This window comes from Schistocerca cancellata, chromosome 6 (assembly GCF_023864275.1).
Source record: "Schistocerca cancellata isolate TAMUIC-IGC-003103 chromosome 6, iqSchCanc2.1, whole genome shotgun sequence".
Taxonomy (NCBI): Eukaryota; Metazoa; Arthropoda; class Insecta; order Orthoptera; family Acrididae; genus Schistocerca; species Schistocerca cancellata.
In genome coordinates this window covers 294,041,429-294,065,312 of record NC_064631.1, presented here as the reverse complement: position 1 = coordinate 294,065,312, position 23,884 = coordinate 294,041,429, and the positions used below count along the sequence as shown (strand labels likewise).

Below are 23,884 nucleotides of genomic sequence, written 5' to 3'. Positions count from 1 at the left end.
GATGGCAGAGGGCATGGGTCACATTGCATTGGTGCCAGTTGAGTCTATCAGTAGATTTGGTTTCACTAGACATGGCCTGCACCTCAATAGTTATGGGAAGGGGAGGCTAGCAAGCTTACAGGTGACAGTGCAGTGGATGGTGGTAGTGGGATCACTCATGAAAAAATTCCTGTAGTAGTTTGCGTTAGAGCTGCACCTTTTTTAGACTGAAGTCAGCTGACAGGTATACCTGCTTAAAGGAAGTCCCTCTAACTGATGGATCACCTTTAGAAGTTGTCATGTTTCCAAGGAATTAGCATATTTCATCAGAATATAAGAGGTATTGAGGTAAAGTTAGTGAACTGCTCATAGATGTTGACTCTGAAATTATTGGTATATCAGAGCACTACATAAATAACTTGACAATTCAGAAGCTTCCTTTACCAGGATGCAGATTAGCTGGCTGTTTTTCAAGGAGTTCCTTGTGGAGTTGGGGAGTGCCTATGTATGTAAAAAACAGAATCCCATTTGAGTCTATAGACATATCACGGCACCGCACTGACCAGATATTTGAATGTTGTGCAGGGGCAGTTGAATTTAGTGAAACTAAACTTCTAATTGTTGTTGATTATAGGTCCCCTAAATGTGACATCAGAGCATTTCTGCTCAAGCTAGAGAGGGTTCTTGGTTTACTTTATAGGAAGTACCAGAAAGTAGTTATATACAGGGTGATTCAAAAAGAATCGACGACAGTTGTTCAGCGTGCATTTCGAACGAAGTATGGTGTTAAACCTCCTGATAGGTGGTGTATTAAACGTTGGTATAAACAGTTTACAGAGAATGGGTGTTTGTGCAAAGGGAAAAGTTCTGGACGGCCGAGAACGAGTGATGAAAATGTAGCACGCATCCAGCAAGCATTTGTTTGCAGCCCAGGAAAATCGACTCGCAGAGAGCTGCAAATTCCACAATCAACTGTATGGAGAGTCCTACGAAAAAGGTTAGTTATGAAACCTGAACGTCAACTACCCGAGGCGATGGATCGGCCGCCAGGCAGCCCGTGACAGAGCTCTTCATCACTGGCCTCCAAGAAGCCCTGATCTTACCCCCATAAGAAAAAATCGCAGGGGGTATGTTAAGGATATGGTGTTTTGGCCACCTCTCCCAGCCACCATTGATGATTTGAAACGAGAAATAACAGCAGCTATCCAAACTGTTACGCCTGATATGCTACAGAGAGTGTGGAACGAGTTGGAGTATCGGGTTGATATTGCTCGAGTGTCTGGAGGGGGCCATATTGAACATCTCTGAACTTGTTTTTGAGTGAAAAAAAAAAAACCTTTTTAAATACTCTTTGTAATGATGTATAACAGAAGGTTATATTATGTTTCTTTCATTAAATACACATTTTTAAAGTTGTGGTATTCTTTTTGAATCACCCTGTATTGTGACTTCAATATTAATTTTGTATATGATTGTGCAAGAAGAAGGATGCTGGTAGATCTCCAAACCTCATAGGATCTGATGCAGATTGTGTTTTTTCTAACTAGGGTGCAGGGGCACAGACATAGACAATATTTTTATTCATTCTTCATTACTAGATGGGCATTATGTTAGTAAAAGTGTGATTGGCCCTTCAGACCATGATGCACCAATTTTAACACAAGGGTTTTTGTACTTAAACAAATGTCACATTACAAACAATGTAGGAAAGCTAATCCAATGGCAATAGGGTGATTTTTAAACCTCATTGAGGAACAAGAGTGGCAGGATGTGTATAGTGCCAATAACATAGATGACAAATATAATGCTTCCCTTAACAAATTTCTCATGCTCTTTGAGAGTTGCTTTCCATTAGGACGTTCTAAACAGGGTAGCAGCAGTAAAAGGTAGCCTGGGTGGATGATTAATGGGATAAGGATATCATGTAGAACAAAGCGGCAATTATATCAAAATGTTAGAAGAAGTCACATTCAAGCTACAGTAGCCCATTACAAACAGTATTGCAACATGCTTAAAAATGTTATTAGGAAGGCAAAGAGTACATGGTACGCAAATAGAATAGCTAATTCACAGGATAAAATGAAAACCATATGGTCAGCTGTGAATGAAGTGTGTGGTCAGCAGCATAAGGTGGACAATATAAAGTCAGTTTGTGGTAAAAATAATTGTTACTGATGAGTCAGATATATGTACAGTATTTAACAATCATTTTCTGAGCATTGCTTTCATGGATACGATGGAGTGCCTAGTAGAATATTAAAGTACTGTGCTGCACATGTTAGCCCAGTACTTAGCCATATTTGTAATTTTTCCTTTAAGAATGGTCAGTTTCCTGAACAATTAATGTACTGAGTGGTAAAGCCGCTTTATAAAAAGGGAGAAAGGGATAATGCAGACAATTTTAGACCTATTTCTATGCCATCAGTGTTTGCTAAAGTTGTTGAAAATGCTGTGTATGTAAGGATAACTGATCATTTTATGTCACATTATTTGCTATCAAATGTACAGTTTGGCTTTAGAAGTTGTTTAACAACTGAAAATGCTATATTCGCTTTTCTCTGTGGGGTACTAGATGGATTAAACAAAAGGTTTCAAATGCTAGGCACATTTTTTGATTTAACTAAGGCATTTCATTGTGTTATTTACAAAATATTGCTCCAGGTGTTGGACCATTGTGGAATATGGGAAGTAGCTCACATCTGGTTCACCTCTTACTTTAACAACAGTCAGCAAAAGGTCATTATTAACAGTGTTGAGAATGACTGTGGTGTAAGGTCTGAGTGGGGTACGGCCAAATGGGGGGGGGGGGGGAGGGGGTGCCCCAGAGGCCACTCCTTTTCATTACTTGTATAAATGATATGCCCTCTATGACACTAGCTTCGTAATACAGGATTTGGTGTGCTCTGTTTCACATAGCAGTTCATGACACAATTTCATGGCTTGAAGAAAATAAACTAACAATTCAACAAAACCCAACATTTTAATTTCACAGAATGGGCTTATGGTTAGTGGAACTGAACAGTTCAAATTTCTAGGTTTTCAGATAGACAGTAAAGTGTCATGGAAAGCCCACAATCAGGATCTCGTTCAAAGACTTAATGCTTCCATTTTTACTACACTCCTGGAAATTGAAATAAGAACACCGTGAATTCATTGTCCCAGGAAGGGGAAACTTTATTGTCACATTCCTGGGGTCAGATACATCACATGATCACACTGACAGAACCACAGGCACATAGACACAGGCAACAGAGCATGCACAATGTCGGCACTAGTACAGTGTATATCCACCTTTCGCAGCAATGCAGGCTGCTATTCTCCCATGGAGACGATCGTAGAGATGCTGGATGTAGTCCTGTGGAACGGCTTGCCATGCCATTTCCACCTGGCGCCTCAGTTGGACCAGCGTTCGTGCTGGACGTGCAGACCGCCTGAGACGACGCTTCATCCAGTCCCAAACATGCTCAATGGGGGACAGATCCGGAGATCTTGCTGGCCAGGGTAGTTGACTTACACCTTCTAGAGCACGTTGGGTGGCACGGGATACATGCGGACGTGCATTGTCCTGTTGGAACAGCAAGTTCCCTTGCCGGTCTAGGAATGGTAGAACAATGGGTTCGATGACGGTTTGGATGTACCGTGCACTATTCAGTGTCCCCTCAACGATCACCAGTGGTGTACGGCCAGTGTAGGAGATCGCTCCCCACACCATGATGCCGGGTATTGGCCCTGTGTGCCTCGGACGTATGCAGTCCTGATTGTGGCGCTCACCTGCACGGCGCCAAACACACATACGACCATCATTGGCACCAAGGCAGAAGCGACTCTCATCGCTGAAGACGACACGTCTCCATTCGTCCCTCCATTCACGCCTATCGCGACACCACTGGAGGCGGGCTGCACGATGTTGGGGCGTGAGCGGAAGACGGCCTAACGGTGTGCGGGACCGTAGCCCAGCTTCATGGAGACGGTTGCGAATGGTCCTCGCCGATACCCCAGGAGCAACAGTGTCCCTAATTTGCTGGGAAGTGGCGGTGCGGTCCCCTACGGCACTGCGTAGGATCCTACGGTCTTGGCGTGCATCCGTGCGTCGCTGCGGTCCGGTCCCAGGTCGACGGGCACGTGCACCTTCCGCCGACCACTGGCGACAACATCGATGTACTGTGGAGACCTCACGCCCCACGTGTTGAGCAATTCGGCGGTACGTCCACCCGGCCTCCCGCATGCCCACTATACGCCCTCGCTCAAAGTCCGTCAACTGCACATACGGTTCACGTCCACGCTGTCGCGGCATGCTACCAGTGTTAAAGACTGCGATGGAGCTCCGTATGCCACGGCAAACTGGCTGCCACTGACGGCGGCGGTGCACAAATGCTGCGCAGCTAGCGCCATTCAACGGCCAACACCGCGGTTCCTGGTGTGTCCGCTGTGCCGTGCGTGTGATCATTGCTTGTACAGCCCTCTCGCAGTGTCCGGAGCAAGTATGGTGGGTCTGACACACCGGTGTCAATGTGTTCTTTTTTCCATTTCCAGGAGTGTATTTGAAGGGTATCTGAAGTAAGTGACCGTTCGACACAAAAATTAATTCTACTTTGCTTATTTTCATTCACTTATGTCGTATGGTATTATATTTGGGTGTAACTCTTCCCAGACTAAATGGATATTTTTGGCTCAGAAACTGGCAGTTTGCGAACCTCTTGTCAGCCCCTATTCACTAGTCTAGGTATTTTGACATTGCCCTCTAAATATATATATATATATATATATATTCTTTACTGACCTTTCTTGTTAACAATATCAGTTTATTCCCAAGAATTAGCAGCTTTCACACACTTAACATTTAGCAGAAATCCAATCTGCATTAGATCCTACAGAACCAGATGTGTAAATAAATAAACAAACAAACCTCAAACAGAATTTTGATACCACTATACACAGCCTACCCAATGACTATGTCCATCAAAAAGAACAAAAATAACTAAGGATTAGCAGTTTCAAATATCTATGATTATTAATATAAAATGACCAAGCTGCAGGTGCAAATGTTACCTATCAAATAACAAAATCTTGGAATAAATAGTAAATGTTTTTAGTGTCTCATGTCTAGTGCAGTCACACTTACGGATAAGGTCTGTAACCCAGCTATTAACGCCCAAGAGGTTATGAAAAGTTGGATCTAGTTGAACAGCACACTTCCCAGTGAAGCAAGAGGCACCTCAAGATTAAGAGAGAGAACTCTGTGTAATAGGACTGTGCAAGTAGGAGAAGTGGTGGTAATGGTGCTCGTGAAATGAAGTTTCCAACTGTCACTCTCAATTAATACCTTGTGGCAGCACAAAACTTGACCTTAGTTTTAATGGCAGTAACTAAAGTGTGATACTCTGGCACAGTCTGGAAAACATCTCTACAAGTATCCTTGCTTCAATAAATATTGTCAACCTGCCATGCTTGCCTAACATCCTCTGGATCGCTTCCGATACTTTGTAGATCTATAGTGTGCATTGTGTCTGCAGATGGTCTTAGCAAGGAGAATGAGTAATGGGGAAGTGGGCCATGCTCCACACTGCCAATCTTTACAGATTTTAGCTGTGGATAACAATGAATTAATTAAAATGTTCTCAGGCTTCCACCCATGCCAACATGGTGGACAGAATCTAACATCATGAAGTAGGATGCATACGTTGGTCCATAAACAATGCTGCCATAATCTCATCATGATCTGACAAATGCTCTATATAACTGCAGGAAGCGGAAACAATCAGCTCTCCATGCCTTTCCACAGAGGTATTTCAAAATATTTAATGATTTGATGCTCTTTGTTCATGGGTCATTCCAGTATGGGAGCCTGGTTAATTTTGTGCCTAGCCTCAAAATGTGCACATTGTTCTTACAATTTAAAATATTGTCCCCCTTTGTAAACTCTGGTAGGTTAAAACTCTGACAAGCCTAGTTAAAATTGACACAAGTAATCCCCCAGCGGGAGCCTATAACCAATTTCATTGGCCCAAGCTTCCAACGTCCTTATGACCAGCTGTAGTTGTCTCATAGTCATTTTAAGATTGGAAGAAGGGCAGAAGAACACGAAGTCATCCACAAACAAGGAGCATTTAACAGGCCTCTTGGCTGAGATGCTATTGACAGTGATTACAAACACCGTGGCACTGAGTATATTGCCTTGGAGGACCCCATTCTCTTGAACAAGCTGTCAGACAAGGTATCATCAATACAATACGAAAAGCACCTTTCCTTGAGAAAGGACTGGATAAGAAGCAGCAGATGTCCACATTGTGGAAGGATGCTGTACCTCTGAGTGGTGTCGTAAACTTGTTGAACGTAAAAAAGTACACTGACTGAATGGTTTCAGCATAAGACAGACTCCTCTGTTGCCATCTCCAGCAGAATTAAACTTTCAAGAATGGAATGGTAGCATCTGAAACCACACTGGGAGCAGCACAGCTGACCTTAGGATTTGAGGAGCCAGATGAGGTGGCAGTTGAGCACATCCATACAGCTGGTATGGGCCACACACTGGTAATTGTTAGGGTATGTACAGTCCCTGCCTGGTTTCCACAATGGAATTAATATTGCCTCCTTCCAAGTGGTGGGATGCTATCCATCAAACCAGATCTGACTGAAACAAAGTAGGAGCTTGCCTTTGGGCTCCAGGCACAGGTAACAGAGGATGGCATAATGAATGTGTTCCAGTCCTGGAGCAGTGTCTATGGTTGCAGACAGAGGTGGTTCCAATTTCCACATGCAGACTGGGTTATTGTAGACCACCTCATCACAAGAGAAGAAATGGAACTGCCTTATTTCCATAGTCCTAAGGAACATCTGGCACTCTGAAGGCTGTCTGGATGATGCAGTGACAGTAAAAAAGTTTTCAGCTAAAATGTGAGCCATGTCTTTAGCTGCATCCTCCAGGACTCTCTCAACAAGGCCAAGTGAAGGTGTATCACCCCTGCCTGACATCTGCTTTATTAATTAGGACCAATTAATGGGTCCTCTTCCATTTTTTTAATCACTTGTCATGTTTGTGCTCTGACTTGAAGGCACACATAATTTCTATTGTTAGATGGTGTTCGAATTTCTGCAAAACTGCATACCTGGCTCTGACTCCCAAGCAATGTTTTACGAGTAGTACACAAAAGTGATGAGTAAATCTGATTTACACCCCTTTGAGCACCTGGAAATGTGGCTTGGCTCCAACACTTTGATTCCAATGAAGAATTTAAAGAGCTGTCTGTACCCTTGTGCAACAATGTTATGCGGGCAGAATTTGTCAACACTACAAGACACTGAAAATGTTTAACTCTCAACTGTGGTACTGAATTTCATCAGATAGATGTGTTACACCAACTAAAAGCTTGTCAAAAAATCGAAATTGGTATCTGGGTACAACATGATCAAGCTATTTTCTGACCACACTGTCAAAACAGCATTTTTTAAGAGATCATTCCCTTAAACTCACTCAGAAGAAAGCAAAAATTCATGAACATAGTGAATTAAACCCAAAGCTGTGAACCACGGTGAAGGGCATTTGAATGTAACATGTGGGGGTATGTGTTTTCCTTCTACAGCGAATGGCAGTGGAGCATACTGTGATAATATAGATATGAAATTATTATTTTTTAATAAATTTACTGTCCCTAGTCAAATATTTTCGTAATAGTCTAACATGTTACTTCCTTAATAGACTTTTCAAGTGTAGTTCCCACCACTACTATTTACTATCTGGGGATATGTCTCACTGCTGCTGCTGCTGCTGCTACTACTACTATTACTACTACTGTACTAATAATAATAATAATAATAATAATAATAATAATAATAATAATAATAATAATTTCCATTAGGCCCCTAAATTATTCAAATCCTAAATTCCTGTTCTATTAACATCAACCAAGTGAGGACGTGCAATGGTTAGCACACTGGACTTGCATTCTGGAGGATGACGGTTTAATCCCGTGTCCGGCTATCCTGATTTAGGTTTTCCGTGATTTCCCTAGATCACTTCAGGCAAATGCCGGGATGGTTCCTTTGAAAGGGAACGGCTGATTTCCTTCCCCATCCTTCCCTAATCCGTTTGCTCCGTCACTAATGACCTCATTGTCGACGGAACGTTAAACACTAATTTACTCCTCGTACACTATTAACATCAGTTTTATGTCGAAAACATGTAACCTGCCAACATGTTCTTTTAATGTAAATTTTTATTCAAAAAGAAAGATAATAGCATTATATGTCTAATCCGAAGGGAGAACGGGATCATTTGCAAAAGTTTGCTTCTTGCAAATGAACTGATGATTTAAACACAAATTAATATTTACTATGTGAGGGATTATGAAATTTGGGCACGGAACATTTCTGAAGAAAGAGAGGACATATCAGATCCACCATAGAAGAACAAAGACAATTAAAGAACATACTGTTCAAATATTCATTATAATTTGTCTCTTACTGAATAGTTATGTGTCACCTAAGTATTGACACTTGTTATCAGTGTACTGTTAAGAAAATTGGGAGATGTTTCTAGGCTCTTGTTTACAATCTTGGCCTTCAAACTACATTTAATTCTCAAAAAATATTAGTAGTGTCACACAAAGGAAAATATGAGATTAACAGACTACAAATGGATGAATGAGCAATGTGGATTCAGTTACATGTTGACTGATGATAATCATCCAACAAAAAGTAATCATCTTATTTCTAAGCAATGGAAATTCGGGCTGGAATAACAGGACAGATTGCTGATCACAACATAGAGAAGGCATTGAAATGCAGACAGACACATTTAAAAGAAGGCTGTCATATATGCAACAGTCTACTTTTAAATGTGCCTGTCTTCTGCCAACACCACCTCTATGTGGTGAGCATACAACTTGTAAACAATGGTGTCGACAGTGGCTGTGTGTGTGTGTGTGTGTGTGTGTGTGTGTGTGTGTGTGTGTGTGTTCTACGTCTGGTGAGGGCTTAGTCCAACAGCTAATAATATCTAGCAGTCTTTCTTTTGATTGTATGTAAACTGAAGGTGGAAGGAGAGGGAAGGGAAGGGACTTATCAATGTCAGTTGCTTCAGGACACCGCACAGTAATATAATTTTTTTCACTGTGTCTCTCTCCAGTCATTGCTTCGTCTAAATGGTGAGTAACAATTTATCCTTTTCATATTGTTGTTACAAATAGAGAAGAGTTAGGGAGGAAAAGCACTGCTTCATTCTTCCATTTGCACAGGACACATCAATCTCTTAAGCTACAAAGCACAACGAAAATATCTAACCTGCTGCTACCGTTTTACATCAGGTAAGTGTGTTGTTACTAAGAAGACAGCTAACACAAAAGCAACCGTGTAACAAAATGAACTGTGCATTGTTTTATGTACAGACAGTGAATACAGTGAAACCCATATTTTGCGTTTTTGTGCAGTCCAGTCTTGAAAAACGCAAAATTGAGGAAAACGCAGAACTGAGGAAAATGTTAAAACCCCCAAAATACACTCCTGGAAATGGAAAAAAGAACACATTGACACCAGTGTGTCAGACCCACCATACTTGCTCCGGACACTGCTAGAGGGCTGTACAAGCAATGATCACACGCACGGCACAGCGGACACACCAGGAACCGCGGTGTTGGCCGTCGAATGGCGCTAGCTGCGCAGCATTTGTGCACCGCCGCCGTCAGTGGCAGCCAGTTTGCCGTTGCATACGGAGCTCCATTGCAGTCTTTAACACTGGTAGCATGCCGCGACAGCGTGGACGTGAACCGTATGTGTAGTTGACGGACTTTGAGCGAGGGCGTATAGTGGGCATGCGGGAGGCCGGGTGGACGTACCGCCGAATTGCTCAACACGTGGGGCGTGAGGTCTCCACAGTACATCGATGTTGTCGCCAGTGGTCGGCGGAAGGTGCACGTGCCCGTCGACCTGGGACCGGACCGCAGCGACGCACGGATGCACGCCAAGACCGTAGGATCCTACGCAGTGCCGTAGGGGACCGCACCGCCACTTCCCAGCAAATTAGGGACACTGTTGCTCCTGGGGTATCGGCGAGGACCATTCGCAACCGTCTCCATGAAGCTGGGCTACGGTCCCGCACACCGTTAGGCCGTCTTCCGCTCACGCCCCAACATCGTGCAGCCCGCCTCCAGTGGTGTCGCGATAGGCGTGAATGGAGGGACGAATGGAGACGTGTCGTCTTCAGCGATGAGAGTCGCTTCTGCCTTGGTGCCAATGATGGTCGTATGCGTGTTTGGCGCCGTGCAGGTGAGCGCCACAATCAGGACTGCATACGTCCGAGGCACACAGGGCCAATACCCGGCATCATGGTGTGGGGAGCGATCTCCTACACTGGCCGTACACCACTGGTGATCGTTGAGGGGACACTGAATAGTGCACGGTACATCCAAACCGTCATCGAACCCATTGTTCTACCATTCCTAGACCGGCAAGGGAACTTGCTGTTCCAACAGGACAATGCACGTCCGCATGTATCCCGTGCCACCCAACGTGCTCTAGAAGGTGTAAGTCAACTACCCTGGCCAGAAAGATCTCCGGATCTGTCCCCCATTGAGCATGTTTGGGACTGGATGAAGCGTCGTCTCAGGCGGTCTGCACGTCCAGCACGAACGCTGGTCCAACTGAGGCGCCAGGTGGAAATGGCATGGCAAGCCGTTCCACAGGACTACATCCAGCATCTCTACGATCGTCTCCATGGGAGAATAGCAGCCTGCATTGCTGCGAAAGGTGGATATACACTGTACTAGTGCCGACATTGTGCATGCTCTGTTGCCTGTGTCTATGTGCCTGTGGTTCTGTCAGTGTGATCATGTGATGTATCTGACCCCAGGAATGTGTCAATAAAGTTTCCCCTTCCTGGGACAATGAATTCACGATGTTCTTATTTCAATTTCCAGGAGTGTATGAGTAAATACATATGTAATTGGCATATATTATTAAAATTGTATACAATATGTATAAGTGAGTAAAATTAAGTGTACAATACAATGTCTATGCAATAATTTGTGGTACTGAATTTCATCAGATAGATGTGTAACACCAACTAAAAGCTTGCCAAAAAATCGAAATTGGCATCTGGGTACAACATGATCAAGCTATTTTCTGACCACACTGTCAAAACAGCATTTTTAAGAGATCATTCCCTTAAACTCACTCAGAAGAAAGCAAAAATTCATGAACATAGTGAATTAAACCCAAAAGCTGTGAAGCACGGTGAAGGGCATTGGAATCTAACATGTGGGGGTGTGTGTTTTCCTACTACAGCCAATGGCAGTGGAGCATACTCTGGTGACCTCTAGTGTATTGCTTGCAAACTTTTCCTTTTCTGTGGTATTGCCAACGTGCATCATTTGCACTTCAAACTCGTCACTTGCTGTGGTGTAGAAGCACATATACACTCCTGGAAATTGAAATAAGAACACCGTGAATTCATTGTCCCAGGAAGGGGAAACTTTATTGTCACATTCCTGGGGTCAGATACATCACATGATCACACTGACAGAACCACAGGCACATAGACACAGGCAACAGAGCATGCACAATGTCGGCACTAGTACAGTGTATATCCACCTTTCGCAGCAATGCAGGCTGCTATTCTCCCATGGAGACGATCGTAGAGATGCTGGATGTAGTCCTGTGGAACGGCTTGCCATGCCATTTCCACCTGGCGCCTCAGTTGGACCAGCGTTCGTGCTGGACGTGCAGACCGCGTGAGACGACGCTTCATCCAGTCCCAAACATGCTCAATGGGGGACAGATCCGGAGATCTTGCTGGCCAGGGTAGTTGACTTACACCTTCTAGAGCACGTTGGGTGGCACGGATTACATGCGGACGTGCATTGTCCTGTTGGAACAGCAAGTTCCCTTGCCGGTCTAGGAATGGTAGAACGATGGGTTCGATGACGGTTTGGATGTACCGTGCACTATTCAGTGTCCCCTCGACGATCACCAGTGGTGTACGGCCAGTGTAGGAGATCGCTCCCCACACCATGATGCCGGGTGTTGGCCCTGTGTGCCTCGGTCGTATGCAGTCCTGATTGTGGCGCTCACCTGCACGGCGCAAAACACGCATACGACCATCATTGGCACCAAGGCAGAAGCGACTCTCATTGCTGAAGACGACACGTCTCCATTCGTCCCTCCATTCACGCCTATCGCGACACCACTGGAGGCGGGCTGCACGATGTTGGGGCGTGAGCGGAAGACGGCCTAACGGTGTGCGGGACCGTAGCCCAGCTTCATGGAGACGGTTGCGAATGGTCCTCGCCGATACCCCAGGAGCAACAGCGTCCCTAATTTGCTGGGAAGTGGCGGTGCGGTCCCCTACGGCACTGCGTAGGATCCTACGGTCTTGGCGTGCATCCGTGCGTTGCTGCGGTCCGGTCCCAGGTCAACGGGCACGTGCACCTTCCGCCGACCACTGGCGACAACATCGATGTACTGTGGAGACCTCACGCCCCACGTGTTTAGCAATTCGGCGGTACGTCCACCCGGCCTCCCGCATGCCCACTATACGCCCTCGCTCAAAGTCCGTCAACTGCACATACGGTTCACGTCCACGCTGTCGCGGCATGCTACCAGTGTTAAAGACTGCGATGGAGCTCCGTATGCCACGGCAAACTGGCTGACACTGACGGCGGCGGTGCACAAATGCTGCGCAGCTAGCGCCATTCGACGGCCAACACCGCAGTTCCTGGTGTGTCCGCTGTGCCGTGCATGTGGTCATTGCTTGTACAGCCCTCTCGCAGTGTCCGGAGCAAGTATGGTGGGTCTGACACACCAGTGTCAATGTGTTCTTTTTTCCATTTCCAGAAGTGTATACACACAAGTTATCCTTCACATGTGGCACTTATTTATACCAATGATTTCAGTATTTCTCTGTCCCAGCAACCCACATTTATAACAATCTGTCTGCCATCACAATGCGTTAAACACCACTGAGAACCGCAACAACGATGCACAAGCCATTGCACAACTGCTCACTAAACATATCTGTAATGTGCTGCTGCACATAGCAAATGGAGTGGCTTACATTGGCTGCAGTCAGCAGAAGCACAATACATTCTGGATTCTGTCAACAGGCTTCACACAGAACTACTGTGACTGATTCACAGTAGTGAAAGGCGTTCGAGGTATAACTGTATAAATTAAAAGTAAGTGGAATTTGTTGTCACCTAATTTGCTGACATCAATCACATCAGCCATACTTTGAAACAAGCCGCCAAGTAAACTTGCTGTTTATCGCTCCATATGCTGGAAGCCACTGAATTAGCGTAATGTCACCATGCTATACAGCTATTAGCATATTTCACAGTCTTCAGTTTATTTCACCACATAGCCTATAATGTTTTGCTATTTCTGAAGTAAACACAAAATGAAAGAACCCTCAAAACTGCATGTTTTAAGGAATTATTTGTGGCAGTAGTGTGTTGGGAAATGGCTCAATGACCTCGTACATCATTAGCAAAAGTGATAGTCTTTTCAATAACATACCCTACAGGTTACATCATTTGACATTACATTGTTATTGTTGTTGTTGTTGTTGTTGTTGTTGTTGTTGTTGTCTTCAGTCCTGAGACTAGTTTGATGCAGCTCTTCATGCTACTCTATCCTGTGCAAGCTTCTTCATCTCCCAGTACCTACTGCAGCCTACATCCTTCTGAATCTAATTAGTGTATTCATCGCTTGGTCTCCCTCTACGATTTTTACCCTCCACGCTGCCCTCCAACATTAAATTGGTGATCCCTTGATGCCTCAGAACATGTCCTACCAACTGATCCCTTCTTCTAGTCAAGTTGTGCCACATGCTCGTCTTCTCCCCAATTCTATTCAATACTTCCTCATTAGTTGTGTGATCTACCCATCTAATCTTCAGCATTCTTCTGTAGCACCACATTTCAGAAGCTTCTCTTCTCTTTTTGTCTAAACTATTTAGCGTCCACGTTTCACTTCCATACATGGCTACACTCCATACAAATACTTTCAGAAACAACTTCCTGACACTTAAATCTATACTCTATGTTAAGAAATTTCTCTTCTTCAGAAACACTTTCCTTGCCATTGCCAATCTACATTTTATATCCTCTCTACTTCGACCATCATCAGTTATTTTGCTCCCCAAATAGCAAAACTCCTTTACTACTTTAAGTAGTAATCTGATTCCCTCAGCATCACCCGACTTAATTCGACTATATTCCATTATCCTCATTTTGCTTTTGTTGATGTTCATCTTATACCCTCCTTTCAAGACACTGTTCATTCCGTTCAGCTGCTCTTCCAAGTCGTTTGTTGTGTCTGACAGAATGTCATCAGAGAACCTCAAATTTTTATTTCTTCTCCATGGATTTTAATTCCTACTCCGAATTTTTCTTTTGTTTCCTTTATTGCTTGCTCAATATATAGATTGAATAACATCGGGGATAGGCTACAACCCTGTCTCACTCCCTTCCCAACCACTGCTTCCCTTTCATGCCCCTCGACTCTTATAACTGCCATCTGCTTTCTGTACAAATTGTAAATTGGCTTTTGCTCCCTGTATTTTACCCCTGCCATCTTCAGAATTCGAAAGAGAGTATTCCAATCAACATTGTCAAAAGCTTTCTCTAAGTCTACAAATGCTAGAAATGTAGGTTTGCATTTCCTTTATCTTTCTTCTAAGATAAGTCGTAGGGTCAGTATTGCCTCACGTGTTCCAATATTTCTACGGAATCCAAACTGATGTTCCCCGAGGTCGGCTTCTATCAGTTTTTCGATTCATCTGTAAAGAATTCGTGTTAGTATTTTGCAGCTGTGACTTATTAAACTGATAGTCATGTAATTTTCACATCTGTCAACACCTGCTTTCTTTGGGATTGGAATTATTATATTCTTCTTGAAGTCTGAGGGAATTTCGCCTGTCTCATAAATCTTGCTCACCAGATGGTAGAGTTTTGTCAGGACTAGCTCTCCCAAGGCTGTCCGTAGTTCTAATGGAATGTTGTCTACTCCGGGGGCCTTGTTTCGACTCAGGTCCTTCAGTGCTCTGTCAAACTCTTCACGCAGTATCATATCTCCCATTTCATCTTCATCTACATCCTCTTCCATTTCCATAATATTGTCCTCAAGTACATCGCCCTTGTATAGGCCCTCTATATACTCCTTCCACCTTTCTGCCTTCCCTTCTTTGCTTAGAACTGGGTTGCCATCTGAGCTCTTGATCTATCTTACCCCTAGTGAGATAAGCCTCTACATCCTTACATTTGTTCTCTAGCCATCCCTGCTTAGCCATTTTGCACTTCCTGTCGATCTCATTTTTGAGACGTTTGTATTCCTTTTTGCCTGCTTCATTTACTGCACTTTTATATTTTCTCCTTTCATCAATTAAATTCAATATTTCTTCTGTTACCCAAGGGTTTCTACTAGCCCTCGTCTTTTTACCTATTTTAGCCTCTGCTGCCTTCACTATTTCATTCCTCAAAGCTACCCATTCCTCTTCTACTGTATTTATTTCCCCCATTCCTGTCAATTGTTCCCTTATGCTGTCCCTGAAACACTGTACAATCTCTGGTTCTTTCAGTTTATCCAGGTCCAATCTCCTTAAATTCCCACCTTTTTGCAGTTTCTTCAATTTTAATCTACAGTTCATAACCAATAGATTGTGGTCAGAATCCACATCTGCCCCTGGAAATGTCTTACAATTTAAAACCTGGTTCCTAAATCTCTGTCTTACCATTATATAATCTATCTGAAACCTTCTAGTACCTCCAGGGTTCTTCCATGTATACAATCTTCTTTCATGATTCTTGAACCAAGTGTTAGCTATGATTAAGTTGTGCTCTGTCCAAAATTCTACCAGGCGGCTTCCTCTTTCATTTCTTAGCCCCAATCCATATTCACCTACCACGTTTCCTTCTCTCCCTTTTCCTACACTCGAATTCCAGTCACCCATGACTATTAAATTTTCGTCTCCCTTCACTATCTGAATAATTTCTTTTATTTCATCATACATTTCTTCAATTTCTTCGTCATCTGCAGAGCTAGTTGGCATATAAACTTGTACTACTGTAGTAGGTGTGGGCTTCGTGTCTATCTTGGCCGTTCACTATGCTATTTGTAGTAGCTTACCCGTATTCCTATTTTTTTATTCATTATTAAACCTACTGCTGCATTACCCCTATTTGATTTTGTATTTACAACCCTGTATTCACCTGACCAAAAGTCTTGTTCCTCCTGCCACTGAACTTCACTAATTCCCACTATATTTAACTTTAACCTATCCATTTCCCTTTTTAAATTTTCTAACCTACCTGCCCAATTAAGGGATCCGACATTCCACACTCCGATCCATAGAACACCAGTTTTCTTTCTCCTGATAACGGCGTCCTCTTGAGTAGTCCCTGCCCGGAGATCCAAATGGGGGACTATTTTACCTCCAGAATATTTTACCCAAGAGGACGCCATCATCATTTAATCATACAGTAAAGCTGCATGACCTCGGGAAAAGTTACGGCTGTAGTTTCCCCTTGCTTTCAGCCGTTCGCAGTACCAGAACAGCAAGGCCATTTTGGTTAGTGTTACAAGGCCAGATCAGTCAGTCATCCAGACTGTTTCCCCTGCAACTACTGAAAAGGCTGCTGCCCCTCTTCAGGAACCACACGTTTGTCTGGCTTCTCAACAGATACTCCTCCGTTGTGGTTGCACCGACGGTACGGCTATCTGTATCATTGAGGCACGCAAGCCTCCCCACCAACGGCAAAGCCCATGGTTCATGGGGGGGTTGACATTACGAGTGCTGGTAAAATTACTACCTAGGAGGAGGAGAATGGGATTCTCGCACCAACTTTAATTTACAACTCTAGGCTGTTTATACATTATAATCCAGTACTTTAGGAATTTGGAATGTTTCGTAGAATAAGGTTTGTAAACTTATTGTGTATGTTAGTGTAGTGTGGTGTGGTGGCTGTGCTGGCAGTTGGGTGAGGTAGTAAGTCTCCAGCCAATAAGAGCTCACTGGTCCGAAACAGCTGATGTTTCCTCGAGTCTGTTCAAGCATATTCTTCAAGACTCAGTTTTTCAATATAGAAGGTTAATTTAGAAGGCTGACGATCAATAGTGTTGCTGAATAGAGTACACTGGAAATACATGCGAAAATATGAGACTGAGTTACAAGTGGCACAAGAAAAGGTGGTGGCTGGGCCCCTTCATCATGTATTGGCTTGGTCAAGAACACTTCATGTCGACTGTCCCATTGTCCTCATTGCTGCCACAACCTAACAGTAGTTATATCATAACTGAGTGGCAAAGCTGAACATTGCAGGTTGTGTTGACAATGCCGATTGTGAATTACATCAGCATTTCCTCTCTCAAGTCTCCCCTCTCTGCAATGGCCTAAAATATTCCTGTAACTCTGCCACCACCCATAGTGTGAAATGTGTCTTTTGTGCCACTTGTGAGTCAGTCAGTCGCATCAAATGCTAATAGGAAGAAAATGAGACGAAGTCAAGCGAGACGTTGAGCAAGAACATAGAACTAAGGTAAACCTTACTAGGAAGAAACATGCAAGCAGGGACTTTTTAGCATTGATCTTATCAGATTTTCACAGAGGCTACAAATTTTTGGTGCAGTATTGCAAAAAAATGAAAAAACTGCAGTTCTGCTGCATCTTTATGGTAGTGTTCTCTTAGCATTTAAAGCATAAAATGTAAATTTCGATTTCACATTTTCCATTACACAAAATTTTACTTGTTAGCGCAAGATTTATTGCATTTAGTCTATTGTGTTAGTTTTTTCCCTTCTTAATTGAATTAATTAGCCACAAGCTACACCATACAGCGAGCTCAAACATACATAAAATATACAGGTACCGATAAGGAATCCATGTTGTAAAATACTTGTTCATTTGCATGCACACGCACTTGGACAGAACACGCATAGTCACAGACCACTAGTTATGGAACACTTTTGTGCAGTCCACCGTCAGTGATACGTTGGGCTTAGATCGGCAACAGTGAATCAGTACATCATGAAGAAAAGTCTGTGATCCTGTGTTGCTAATAAAGCCATCAGGCAAGTTGTCAATGGTTGACCAAGCTGCAAAAGTTCTTTCACATTGTTTGGGGCAGCCAAACACAAAAAGTGACCTGCGTCCTCTTCTTCTCCGAAAGAGCAGAAACGTGTGTCAGTGATGCACAGCCTGTGAAGATGTTTATGGAAACACCTGTCATTAAATATGAGTCTATTAGAGAGGCGAGGGGCCCAAGCATCAAATTTCTATGAGATTTCGTGGAACAGCAGCTGATGGGGGAATTATTGTGTACTTCTTGCCTTTGTCTCTTGTTGTTTCCTCCCATTCCCAAGCAAGTCTTCTATCATGCATCTGTGTAGGACATACCAGTCATTATTTGGACATATCAGTAATCTGTACTTGGGATTGCAGTCCAGGTGGTACATACTGTCACAGTAACTTCTTTGGTAAAGTGGTTAACAGCTTCATTGTCAGTGAACCCACAGTGTGATTTCTCCTAAGCAAAATTAATGGAAAGCCCTTCTTAATGCATAAATTGCAGCACTTCGATAATCCTGTATACATGGGGCTTTCAGTCACACAGGTGCTAAAATTTTTAAGTACTTTCAGACCCGATAAACAGCCACTGGTAGGAAGTATAGAGGTGCTGTCATCTCTGAGCAGAAACAAAGTGCTTCGAGTGTCACAACAAGTTCCAGTGTCGTGAAACTTGCCTGTGTTAGTAATCTGAATAGCTCAAACTTCTGCATACATGGTACGCAATACATGATTCCAAATGTTTACTCTTTTTGAACTCATCAGTATAGACATCCTAAAAAATGTGACGAAGTTTTGTTCACCTTGGCCGAGTTTCGTGAAAAAGGGACACTACAACTGTTTATTCTAGGTGCTCTAAAGGTCTTCCTTGAAATATCTCTAGTGTCTAAACATACTTGGACTAGAGGAGAAAGAGTTCTAGTGATCTAGAAGTGTCCAGTTAAGCACTGTATGGTTAGGTTTGAGGCACTCACTCTCACATTGTTGGATCATACTGATTCCTTTCAAACAGAAATTTGGCACAGTGACACACCAGCACAGATGGACTGAAAGTTCATGTGCTTCAACAAAGAGTGCATTGGTAGGGGTGGAGTAAATTGTATACAATCCAAACAATTTCTCAGTGTGTGCGTGTGTGTGTGTGTGCGCGTGTGTGTGTGTGTGTGTGTGTGTGTGTGTGTGTGTGTGTGTGTGTGTGTGTGTTTCTGATAAAGGCCTTGTTGACTGAAAGCACACTTTCTGACAGTCTTTCTGTTCAGCCTATCTGTGACTTACCCCTTTCATAATATTTTTACATTCCATCCTGGATTTTCCATTGTTTAAATTATTAATTCTGTTGAAGTAATTGCGTGCCATTTTAGTTCCACCTTCACCAAGTTCCTGGCTGCTTAAACTGACTTTTTCAGTCATGACTTCTATTTGCTGAAACACTACGATGACAGAAGACATACTGAAAACTACAGCTCTTGTTGCTGTCATCAATAAAAGTATTAATTTGATGCAGCTCTCCACACTAGTGCATCTCATGCAAGTCTTTTCATATCTGCATACCTACTGCACCCTACATCCATTTAAACCTGTTTACTGTATTCCAACCTTGGTCTCCCTAGATAATTTTTCTCACACACACTTCCCTCTATTACCAAACAGACTATTCCTTGGTGCCTCAGGGATTATCCTACCAACCCAATCCTTCACTTCATCAAGTTGTGTGATACAGCTCTTTTCCCCACAATTCCATTCATTATTGCTTCATTAGTTATCTGATCTACCCATAATCGTCAGCATTCTTCACATCTACATCTATACTCCACAAGCTACCTTATGGTGAGTGGTGGAGAATACTTCGTATGCCACTGTCACTTCTCCCCCTTCTCTGACAGCTCAAATCTCTCTATTTTCACCTTTTGCGAGATATACATAGGAGGAAGCAACATATTGGCTCAATCTTCTAGAAATAGTACGCTCTAACCATAACCTTGGTGCAGAACTGTTCTCTTGCAACGCCTGCCATTGGAATGACCGAGAATCTCTGATATCCTTTCGTACTTATTAAATGAACCACTAATGAAACATGCTGTTCTCTTATAAATCCTCTCTACCTGCCCTAACAATCATATTTTGTGCAGGTCTCAGACTAATGAGCGATAGTGAAGTACTGGTCAAAGGAGGGTTTTTTAAGCACCACATTTTGAAAGCTTTGATTCTCTTCATTCTATACAATATGATGTCCACACTTTGCTTCTACAGAATGCTACACTTCAAATACTTTCAGAAAACACTTCCTAGCTAACACTTGCAGTGTTACCAAATTTTCAGGAAAGCTTTTCTTACTATAGCCAGTTTACATTTAATATCAACGATACATCCGACATTAAATAGTTGGAGTGTAAAGGTAACAACTCACTGAATAGCGAAGTGAGTTTCCATCTTTACTCTTAAATTATTTACATTACACCAGGACTTTCGTTGCTGTATTTATACTTCTGTTGTCAGTTTTTTGTATTTTTTTCCCATTGCAAGAAAGAAAGCTCATCTGTTATTTCTAGTGTTAATTTTCTCATTTGACTCCCTCAGCATCACATAATTAATATGAGTACAATCCATTGTCCTTGTATTACTTTTGTTGGTGTTTATCTTACAACTTCTTTTCAAGAAATTATCCATTCAACTTATCTTCCAAGTCCTCTGCCCCATCTCCAACAATCAGAATGTCATCGGCAAACCTCGAAGCTTTCACGTTTTCCTTCCTAAACCATAGCTGCTTTCCCGAATTTCTCCCTACTTTCCTTTACAGTTTCCTTAATGTACAGAACAGAATACATGAGGGATAGATTAGAACCCTGTCACACTTCCCTTCTCAATTAATGACTTCCTCTCGTGCCTTCAACTCTTGGAACTGCAGTCTGCTTACCTCATGCGATCAAAAGAGGCCAATAAACAATGATGACTTGACAAATATTATGTTTTAATGTTGGATGCTTACGTACCTGTAAATGTTGGTTATCATATTTCAGTTGATCCACTCTAAGCTTGGCACTCTGACGTTTTTGAATTGGCTCTTTATACACCAAAAGATCTAAACGCTCACAGTTCCTGCAAATAAATTAATTCTCTGCTAGAGCAACCAACATTAACGTGATAAGCAACCTTAAGGTTTGGGTTGTTTTATTGGATCTCAGCAATGCATTTTTATAAATATTAACTAACTTAACAACACAAAAAAACCAGCAGTGATAAAGAACGGTACTAAGTCACACAACCGTATTCTACTCACCAGGAACTGCACTGCAGTTTCATTACATAATTCATTTTAGATAATATGCAATGCAATAAAGTACAACAAAAGGATACACTATTAGTAAACTGATTTAAATTTATTAAATAACTATTTTACATCAATACAGTTATTTCAGATTATGGTCATGTAGCTATCACAAGACATTTTCCTAACTTCACAAATTTATAATTTCAAAAGTATTCTACAGCTAACATAGTTTACTTTTGTACTATTTCAGAGAATGTGTGTAGATTGTAACACTTACAAAATTGATAAATTTACAAGTTTATTTGCAGTTGTTGTCTACAAAGTGGTGAAATGGGTCTTACACAAACACCAGAAAAATTATAGCGCACCTCAAAACCTATTTGCAGTAGACACCATTACAGTCCACAGATGTTCTCTTGTCTTATGCAGTTGGGAGTGCACAAGCCCTTGTGTGTGTCCCAAAACCAGAAGTCACAGGGTTTGAGATGGCAAAACAACAGGTCTGTTCCATTTAGTCCAATGACTGCTATAATGTTCATTGAGATAGTGATTCACTGGATGCTGAAAGTGTGTAAGGACAATCATAATGATTTCTGTCCAAACAATGATTAAGAGCTAATACTGAAAATGGACCTTCATTATAGCAAGCGGAATTGTGTTAGCCCAGATATGGTAATTGTGAAAGTTGAAGTGGCATTTCTAGTAAATTAGTTTGTGCTTTGCTTGTACTCTGCTGAGAAATTATGGATCTGTGATGTGGTGATTCAGAACCCAACCTCAGAATACTCTTCAGCACTGAAAATCAAGGCCTAGGTTCAGCCCTTATGTATGTTCTTTATGAAGATAACTGTGATAATGGTGTACAACTAATTTGCAAGTATTTGTATCTCGTTAGTCTTCCAAAGTTTGTAAAACTGTCTCCTCCACTGTAATGGTCCTATAATGTTGTAGCCTACCAGCACTGAGCATCAGAAATGCATAGAGACTAGTTTCTGTCAAACACTATTTTGCCACATCTTACAAAATGATCTCAGCAATATGTTGCAATTAGAATTAGTTTTATTTTTAAGTGAAATTCCACTGCACCACAGTATCAACAATTATGAATTGCCTTGAATATGATGTACATATTACATATATGTTTAGTGAGGCATGCTCTCACTTTTATTTACTAAATGATCAGACTTATATAAAGAGACTTTAGCTTCATATCTAACAATTGCATCTTGGGCATCAATTCATTCTTCGTAAATCTTTTTTAAGTTAGTGTTCTCATTTGATTTTCACAGGAGTGCAGTCACATGAAAGTAGACAAAAGAAGAAGCAGAACAGAAAACTATAGTCTGCCTAAAATGTTGCTACATCTGACAACCTTTTTTCCCACTGAAAGCAGTTTAACAGTTAAAAACACATTCATCATCAAGAAAGACATGCCAGCTGTTTAATAAATCCAGTCATAATTTTCTTACCAGTAACCATTCATCAATAATATTCAGAGATTTGACATGGATTATAAAGTGTGTTATGACCTACAAACAATGGCTTATCACTACACAGCTCTTCAATGTGGCTTGTGTGTGTGCGTGTGAGCCTGTACCAAATACAATTAATAGGGGATATTCAACATATACAGAGAAAAGCACCACAAATGGTCATAGATTAGTTTGAGCCATGAGAGAGTGTCACTGAGATGTTTAACAAACTGAATGGCACACTCTTGAAGGTAGCCATAAACTATCCTGAGAATGTTTACCAACAAAGTTTCAGAACCGGCTTTAAATGATGACTCTAGGAACACACAGCAACCCCCTATGTATCACTCACTTAGGGATAGTGAGGATAAGATTAAAATAATTACTGCATGCACAGATGCATTCAAACAATCATTCGTCCCTTGCTCCTTATGTGAATGAAACAGGAAGAAACCCTAATATGTGGCACTATGGGACACACCCTCTTCCATGCACTTCTCAGTAGTCTGCAGAGTACATATGTAAGATGCAGATGCACATGCTGAGATGTTTTGGTTTTATTGTCAACATTACTTCACACAATATTCTTACTGCTTACTTCTGATTTATACAGAAATTAGCCCGAGAAGATAATTCCGTAAGATAACAAGGAGTGAAAATGAGCAAAACTCTTGTTTTTCAGATCAACGTATGGAGAGACTTCTAAGAGTAAAATATAATGGGTCGAGCAACTTTATTAGTTTAGCTTTTTGTTGGCTCTGTTTTAACTCTCAAGTTGTTAAGAAAGATGACCTGAGCTATTGATAGATTACAAAGGTAGTTTAAGGGAATGCCCATCAAGTTAGCACAAGTTTATTAATATTCTGCTAGAAACAAAAAACTTTAGAGGAAACCTCAGTTCACTAGTAGTGAGTTCTAATCACCAAAAATCAATTGGGATGCTTACAGTTTTGTAAGAAGACAGATACAAAAGATGGATACATTAATGTAATAAAGACAATGTACAGAGAACACAATTGAAGAATTAGAACACCACTGGGGAATTGGAACACCAATGGGGAACTCTGAATACTTCGAAATAAGACAAGGACTTAAACAAGGAAGTATTCTATC

At 42.0% G+C, this 23,884-nt stretch overlaps 1 protein-coding gene across 1 annotated transcript in view; it reads right to left on the bottom strand.

The window, feature by feature from the left end:
* The window catches only part of LOC126190682 (probable Golgi SNAP receptor complex member 2), a 40,733-nt gene that overhangs the window by 3,179 nt on the left and 13,670 nt on the right, over window positions 1–23,884 (bottom strand). The window contains exon 2 of the mRNA XM_049931140.1: window positions 21,022–21,127. Coding sequence (XP_049787097.1) covers window positions 21,022–21,127 — 106 coding nt within the window. The remainder of the gene's footprint in view (window positions 1–21,021; window positions 21,128–23,884) is intronic.